The following is a 9,105-nucleotide window of genomic DNA, read 5'->3' as shown; positions in this document are numbered from 1 at the left end:
GTTTCTTCGGAAAAGGAAACGCAAAGGCAAACGGTCTAATCGATGTTATTTGTGCAACCGCTCGGGTCATTTTGCCAAAACTTGTCCAAACAAGCCCAAATAGTCAGTCAAAATGATGCAACAACTTTCTCAACTTACAGATATAGATTTTCCTGATGATGATGTTGAAAGTTGGTTTTCCATGAATGAAGAACCCACTTCAGACACTATTTTCCAGTTTGCAGCCACTGATACTGAGTTCTCTGATTCAGATGATTGTCACTATTTCTACCATATCCAACAAGCACCAAATCCCTTCCATCATTAGCCTTCTCATGTCACATGCCTATAGCAAAAGTTCAGATCTTCCCCACAAAATACTCAAATCCCGTTTCAGTCATAGCATTATTTGATACTGGTGTTACTCATACTATTATCAACCTTAAGATCCTTCCAATCTCTCAGTGGAAACCTCATCAGGAAATATTCTACACTGCTAATAGTGAGACTTTCACTACTCATCTGATCAGCAAACTCATTAAAATCCAAATTTTCCCAGGATGTTTCACTTTTCATAAAATTCTTGGTTCCGATCTACCTGGCAAAGATATGGTTTTAGGTTTTGATGTTTACTGTAAACTCAATAAACTTAGAATCCTCTCTGATGGTGTTCGATACAAGATGTTTTTCCAATCCTGGACCACTCAACCTAATTTATTTCAGATTGAAAGCAATCCTATTGAGCAGATCAAGACCCAGCTTATTTCCTGCTCTTGCGCAGATTCTCATGCTGATTTTCTCACTAAATGTGCTCATCCATTATGGAAGAATTCAGATTTCTTTATCCGTCTTCCATTCATCAAGAGCGAAGATATCAATCCCACTAAAGCTAGCCATTTCGACATATCACCAGAATATCTCAGTTTAGCTCACCAAGAATGTACTCAGCTTTTATCTCAATGATTGATTGAACCCACAGATTCTCAATGGGCATGTGAAGCTTTTTATGTCAATAAACGGGCAAAATAGGCCAAAGGAAAACTCAGACTTGTTATCAATTATCAGCTATTGAATTTCTTTCTCTGTGATGATAAATTTCCTCTGCCTTCCAGACAAGTTTTTTTTGCAAATCTCCATAATGCAAAGATGTTTTCCAAATTTGATCTCAAAGTTGGATTTTGGCAACTTGGAATTCATCCTGATGATCGTCATAAGACTGTTTTCGGCATTCCCAATCAACACTACCAGTGGACAGTCATGCCTTTTGGACTTAAAGTCGCTCCTTCCTGTTTCAGAAAGCCATGACGAAGATTTTTGCTCCCCTTCTGCGTACATGTCTCATTTATATCGATGATATCTTTCTCTTTTCAAAAGATGAGGAATCTCATATACGTCTTCTTCGTGACTTTGCTGATATCATCCACACTTATGGTATCATGCTCTCTGAGAAGAAAATGCAGTTAGGACAAACAAAGATTGATTTTCTTGGTATGGTGATTGCTGATGGCAAGTATGATCTTCACCCTCATATTGCTAATGAATTACAAAAATTCCCAGATGTTCTCACAACCAAGAAAGAAATTCAACAATTTTTGGGAATTGCCAATTACATGCGCAGTTTCATTCCCAACATTTTTGGTTTCACTACTCAACTTTCCCAAATGCTTAAGAAGAATCCTCCAGAGTGGTCTGAAAAGCAGACAAATGCAGTCAAGAGTCTCAAGCACGCATCTTTCCATACACAGTCGTTGAAGATTCCTTCTTCGGGGAAATGCATTCTTCAAACGGATGCTAGTGATACTCATTGGGGTGCACTGCTTTTTGAACAAGATGACGACAAGGTAAGACATTTGTGCGGATACCAGAGTGGACAATTCAAACCACACCAGCAGCATTATCATTCTACTTTCAAGGAAGTATTAGTAGTAAAAAATGCCATTGAAAGGTCTGAATTTCGCCTTGTTGGACATCATTTCTTTGTTGAAACGGATATGAAGTCTTTTGATCAAATGCTTCGTTTCCACAAGAAAAAGGTTCTGCATCAGCAGTTACTTCACTAGGCATAATGGTTCAGTAAATATTCCTTCACCATCCAACATATCAAAGGTCACACCAATACCATTGCAGATTATTTATCCAGACCCAAACCGAAACAACTTGGTTTCATGAACCCTAGATCCAAACCTCTTCCATATTTCATGTTCCAACCATTAACCCAGTCTAGTTCCTGTTTATCATCTTCTTCACCAAACCATACTCCAGACGTCCGTCCTGAATTCGTTGACCTTGTTCGGATGCGTACCATTGATGAAAATGATACTGCCCTTATGTTTTCTTACCAACTTCAATGCATTGAAAAATGTGGTCAATCCATGTATGATATGTTAGGGGTCTATCCAGATTATCCCTTTTCAAAAATCTTTTGTGTACCTCCAGGTCTTGATATTATATTTCCAGAAGAATTATTATGGTTCTTTTGGTATATGTTACACCAATACTACATTGCTATTCAATTCCCGATCCATGATATGTTGAAAATAATTTCCCAATATCAGTCAACCTCAACCCTTAAATTACGCTCTTTGATGACTTTTCTCCGATGGTTCAAAACCTTAGACAAATGAAAATCTGTGTTTGCTCACCAACTTGCCCAGTACAAAGATCCTATTTCTACCAAAATGGCATGGTCTATAATGTTTTTTCACAGACATCACTCCAGCAGATCTGATGGCCTATATTTTTCATAGCATCAAGTCACATTTCATCGGTCTTATCCATATGACCTCGTCCATAATATGTTTGATCATCCTGTTGAGACTAGATCAATTCAAAAAATCCTTTTTGAAAAAAATCAGATCATTCCAGATGCACTATGGCCATCCTTTCATGATGATGCTCCGTGGGAACTCTTTCCTCCAGACTACACTGAGAAATTACTCCAAGCCAAACAGACATGCATATGTTCCATCAATACTCAATTCGATGACAATTCAGCTTATCCAGAATGGTGGTACCCGAACTCACAACCAGATACTGTGCAAGAAGAAGAGCTTTAGCAATCTCATAATTACTATCTCCATAAATCCAGGCGACAACAATACATGCATGCACCAAGTACGTCTACAAAGCCAACATCTCAAATTCCAAAGATTTCTTTGGAGACTCATCCAAATACATCTCAAATCCCTGTTGACTGGATACAATCAATAGGTTGTCTCGACTTCCAGGATGAAGACTCGTGGCACGTTACCAATTTGTCAGATGATTAACAACCCACGTGTGTTAAAATAAATAGTTGTGTCCTTTATTTAAAATAGGGGTGGACTAAATGGTAATTTACCATCTCAATGTAATATCTCCCGTATCCTTCGTAAAAAGTCAAGAATTGTAGGCTACTTAATGTAAATAAATAAAAAAAAAAAATCAAAGTCCAAAAGGTTAGTCTTGTATTTAATGACTCATTTATGAGTGGTTGTATCCCTTGTATCCCTTGTTTATTTCTCTCACTTTTCTCTTCTATATTTTCACTACACTTCCATACTTTCTCTACGCATCTTTACTATAATTCTTCCACGTTTCTTTCATATTTCTAACTTTCCCTCAACCTCAAGGATGTTGTAATACTCTTATAATGTTATAGATAGCAAAAGATCACATATATGTTTTTAATTTATGTTCTTTAACATGTTTAATATTTATGTTCTTGTTCTTCATTTTTGTACATGTTCTTCATTTATGTTTATGTTCTCCATTTATGTTGTTGTTTAATATTCACTAGCCCTTTTAGATGATGTTAGAACCTGTGTGGGTGTACATGTGTGTGGGATAAAAGGAGGGCCTTGACCATCATTTTGATTGATCGTTGTGTTGATTGGTTCCGCTTAGGCCGCGTATCATAATTTCCCACATGCATAAACTCCATGATTTTCTGACAGCATCTTTAAGGTCTAGTAACCCTTGTGGTATCAAATCCAAACCGCTTATGGATTCCAATCTCTGCGTGTGCGGCGGATTATCTCCCCTCGGATATTGGCTTCTTTAAGCTCCTTATTGGTTCCAATTTCTGTGTGTGCGGAGGATTACCTCCCCTCGGATATTGGCTCCTTTAAGTTTTGGTTATGTTTTATTTCTCTGTTTAATAAGTTATATTTTATTTTATGTTTAATATTTGGGTCTTGCGCTATCCTTATCATTTGAGGTGATATTACACATCCAAGAGGTTGAACTTATGCACATGGAATCCTCTTCAGCTTTATCTACGTTTACTGCTCCCATAAATACTAGCTTATCTAGATCTTCTTCTAAGGTGGACAGTTTGTATGAAATATCTTATATCCCAGAAAATCAAAAAATCCAAGACACTATCTCTCCCATTGCAAATCCTTATACAGCCTTTTCTAAGTTTTCGTCTTCTTTGTCTAAAACCTTTAAAACTCTTGTCAGACCTTCCAGAAAGCCAGTAAAAGAGTATGTGCAGACTAGTACTTTTGACAAGTGTCAAATTCCAGCCACAATCCAAGAACAATATGTTACTTTGGAAATCCCTCTAGAATCCATTACTCAATGGATCCGTGAAGGATACTCTTATGTACACTTTGGCGCTATCGGGCTTGCCCTATCTTATCATGGAAGAAAAAGACTCCCAGTCTCTGTTCGAATTGCTTTATTGGACACCAGATTTATCCAATATCAACATGCTTGTATAGGGACAATACAAACAACTTTGAATGTTGGGACAGTCATTATGACACTGTTTCCTAATTTCAACATATCCCTCTCTGATGTTCATTGCTCAAAGGCTCTTAAAGTTCAATTACAGATCGTTGGTGCAGATTTAAATCCAAGGAGTATTGGAGCTGATCAATTCGGTTTAAATCATTTGGTAATGCAAAGTAGCTGCAATACTCACTGGATTTAAATCTGCACCAACGATCTGTAATTGAACTTTAAGAGCCTTTGAGCAATGAACATCAGAGAGGGACATGTTGAAATTAGGAAACAGTGTCATAATGACTGTCCCAACATTCAAAGTTGTATGTGCTGTCCTTATACAAGCATGTTGATATTGGACAAATCTGGTGTCCAATAAAACAATTCGAACAGAGACTGGGAGTCATTTTCTTCCATGATAAGATAGGGCGAGCCGGATAGCGCCAAAGTGTACATGAGAGTATCCTTCACGGATACATTGAGTAATGGATTCTTGAGGGATTTCCAAAGTAACATATTGTTCTTGGGTTGTGGCTGGAATTTGACACTTGTCAAAAGTACTAGTGTGGACATACTCTTTGATTGGCTTTCTGGAAGGTCTGACAAGAGTTTTAAAGGTTTTAGACAAAGAAGACGAAGACTTGGAAAAGGCTGTATAAGGATTTACAATGGGAGGGATAGTTTCTTGGATTTTTTGATTTTCTGGGATATAAGATATTTTATACAAACTGTCTACCTTAGAAGAAGATCTAGATAAGCTAGTATTTATGGGAGCAGTAAACGTAGATAAAGTTGAAGAGGATTCCATGTACGTAAGTTCAACCTCTTGGATGTGTAATATCACCTCAAATGATAAGGATAGCGCAAGACCCAAATATTAAACATAAAATAAAACATAACATATTAAACAGAGAAATAAAACATAACTAAAACTTAAAGGAGCCAATATCCGAGGGGAGATAATCCTCGGCACACATTGGAATCCATATAATAATAATTAATAAAAAACAAATATAAGAAAAAAAGATCATTCAGCAAATATCCTAAAACAAAAGCATCTTCTTGTTGGATGCTTAAAGACTGCCTCGAAAGAACCGGGATCCAGTCGGAAGTCAGAACTCAGAATCCGAATATGCCATTGACAACTTGAAGAATCTTGTTTCTTTCATTCTTATATCTTGACCGTTCACTATGCTCTAAGTCTTATAAACCAGGGTCCTAATTATTAATTCTTAATCAGTTGAATCCAATGGTTTTGTGATAATCTGGTATATGTCAAATCATCTTTTTACTTACTAAAACCACAAATTGAGGTTTATTAAAAGATTCCATAAAACTTCTTTCACAAGGAATAAAAAATAATTAAAAGTGACATTATATGAAACAATAATTACATAGTTTATCAGTTGTTTAACATATAATTACATCACTTAATCAGATCACCTTCTTCCACGTAACCAACTAAACCATACATCATTCATCAGCATTTCATCCCTAAAAGTCGGACTTACACAACCTTACAAATTATAAAACTATAATTCTAATTATTAAAAAAAAAAAAAAATTACTGATCCGGGTCTAATATTAGCTTTCCGACTCCGATTGAAACTTGAAATCGGAAGCGAGGCGAGAGGCGATGGCTGAGTGGTACATGGCGTCATGAAAAGAGGTGTCCTTTGTCATCATCCGAAGCTGCTTTGCCTTCTCCTCCGTGAAGCAACCCGGCGTGAACCGAGAAGCTTTCATAGACTTCATCTCGGGATCAGATTCCGACTGATCTGGTTTACCGTTGGAGTCAATGTAGTCAGGTTCGGAGGACCAGCCAAAAAGCGGGGTCCACCAGTTGGAGGAAGGACTCCCCTGTTTGTTGGAATCGGGTTTTCGGGGAGCCCGTGATGCTCTGGCTTGGACTCCTGCAGGCCTGAAAGAAAGGAGATTGGTAGCCATATCTGGTGTTGTGTGTGTTTAAAAGAAAGAGAGAGGAGAAACCGGAGTTGAGGGTTTTTGTGTTGTAAGAAATAGAGAAAGCTTCAAGAGAGATTACTAGATTAGAGATGGAGTTTGACAGTTGATTTGGGTTAGTATTTGAAGGGAAAAAATTGGATTGAGAGGGAGAAAGAAAATTGACAAAACGGATAAGAACGGACAGGTGGGGGGTATCATCTGTACTTTTTTAAAACCTTTTAACCGGCTACGCCAGTTTCGTCTTTTCTATGATTAAAATTTAAAAGTGGGTCCGGTTTTTACTGTTTTGATAGGAACGATGAGTTGGATGTGTGGGAGTGTAGGACTACACTATCGGAGACTAAATAGAATAAATGAAATGTATTATTTCGATTTGACTTATTAATAGAGCATGAATATTGTTTATTTTATGCCTAGACTTTGAAAATCATTTCTTTGATATTATCCATCATATAAGTTAAACTTTAGTATATTTCTCAATTTTTCAATATTAATTATCGAATCCAAAGTGAGTTTGGTTTGTAGAAGATGCCACTCCATTTTACGGGGTCCTATATCATGATTCATGATAACCCTCTACTTTTAATCCAACTGTGATATGGGTGACAAAATCATTATCGTCTAGTCCTATATTTCTAGAAGATGCCACTCCATTTTACGGGGTCCTATATCTCCTATGATATCAGATCAGTGGAATTGTTTAACCTTTACAATAATCTTTCTAAGGTTAGGACCATTGATTTCTTTCCATTTTAGTTTCAAGGGACAATAACGTGCAAACCTCATCTCTTCTATCCATAGTTAAGGAATATCTTCTTAAAAGTTACGGTTTTAAAAATCTTAGTATATAATTCACTTTTTTTTTTCAATCTCGTAAAGATAAATTCTTAATTTAAGAATGGTTCTTGGCCGTGTAAAGGGCCTCTATATAGCCACCCCTGGCCCCTTTTTTTCGGTTGTTCATGTGGGTGTGGTTGGGACTTGGGTGTGTAAAGGGTGTATATCTGGGCTCCTTTGTTCTTTTTGTTTGGCGTCATCCCTTTACTATTCAGAGTTGTACTGTTTTGGATTTGTCCCGTTTATATTATACTTTTTTATTCTTTATAAAATTACTAATTATTCAAAAAAAAAATAATTTAAGAATGATTCTATTAGTCTTTAAAATCAAATTAAAGAAGTACCTCTCAGAAACATGTAATTTAAATAAAAATAATAATTTACATATATTAAACAAATTAAATTTTCATGCTTGTAAGATTCTTTTCTGAAAACATTTGGTTCTAAGTTAACCTCAGAAAGATCATTGTAAATAATCCCAAGCTTAGGGGTCATTGTCCCTTAAACTAAAATGTAAAGAAATGCTACATGCGATTAAACAATTCATTAAAAAAACAGCATCTGAAATGTTCCAGACTAGTGTCTGGAAAATATGAATTATCGACAGAAGAGATAAGGTTTGCACGTTAATAACAAGTTATTTGTCGGAATCCAGGGTCGGTGAAACAAGTTTTGTGTGGAAATTGAAGTCACTCTCCAGGGGTTAACGTTACAAAGATTTATGAAGATATTTTATTCCAAAACCAATTGGAATTGAGGAGGTTTCTATTAAGTTTCCTATTGACGCACAAGATAAGCACGTGGGTTGATATTTTTGGAGGTATTCTGTACGCAGAATTTTCTAGGGACTATCTATCTGGTGAGCCGACTCTGTCGTTTTGTTAAGGAAAGTCAGACGTTTTGATGAAGACCAATCAATTCCATCTTCACATGCTGATCAAAACTTGAGACTTCACATTTGCAAGTTGCACTCTGGCCACTGTAATAAGACTTGTACAACCATTGCAGCCGGCCCAACGTTTAGGTTGGGTTGGGTTTTATGGCTCCCATTGACAATGACTGTGATTACGGCACATCTAATGCATCCCTTATCCAACAATCGCATGGCAATTAAAGCCTGCCTCATGCAATCAGGCAGGGGACGGGAACCCAACAGGATTCTGATAATTGAGAGTTTTGTAAATATATTGACACAATGGATATATAAATTATATTGATAGTTGACTCAGCAAATTAACTTCTAAAGGTCAAATGTCATATATAATTTATTGCATCTCCAGCGCAAGAAAACAAGAGCCAGGAGAGGAGACCATCAAATAACACATACTTATTTGGCATTTGGATAAAAACATAAATCAAAATCTTTCTCCGTTGATGTCCGATACTTTCCAATGCCACAACATGCATGCACTGTCCCCTATATAAGATCGTATAAACATGTATATAATTAATTATAACCTTGTGATTAATAAAGTGAGAATCGAGTCATATAAATTGTATTTATGACTGACCATATGCTGTGGGATTATTTATTCTACTGCCAAATGCCGATTGCGGGGTAATAATCAAATATTGGGCTTGCAAATCCTTTTAACTGGTTTTGTAATTGTTTAG

The 9,105-nt window shown here is 36.5% G+C and overlaps 1 protein-coding gene across 1 annotated transcript; it reads right to left on the bottom strand.

The window, feature by feature from the left end:
• Nucleotides 1-6,068: 6,068 nt before the first annotated feature.
• On the bottom strand, nucleotides 6,069-6,775 carry LOC116114154. The gene has a single exon (XM_031400306.1). It carries the CDS (start codon nucleotides 6,634-6,636, stop codon nucleotides 6,274-6,276), a length of 363 nt encoding a protein of 120 aa, XP_031256166.1. The 5' UTR covers nucleotides 6,637-6,775; the 3' UTR covers nucleotides 6,069-6,273.
• Between the last annotated feature and the right edge of the window lie 2,330 nt (nucleotides 6,776-9,105).

The sequence above is a fragment of the Pistacia vera genome, unplaced genomic scaffold (assembly GCF_008641045.1).
Source record: "Pistacia vera cultivar Batoury unplaced genomic scaffold, PisVer_v2 Contig1212, whole genome shotgun sequence".
Taxonomy (NCBI): Eukaryota; Viridiplantae; Streptophyta; class Magnoliopsida; order Sapindales; family Anacardiaceae; genus Pistacia; species Pistacia vera.
This window is presented reverse-complemented; position numbering and strand designations above follow the sequence as displayed.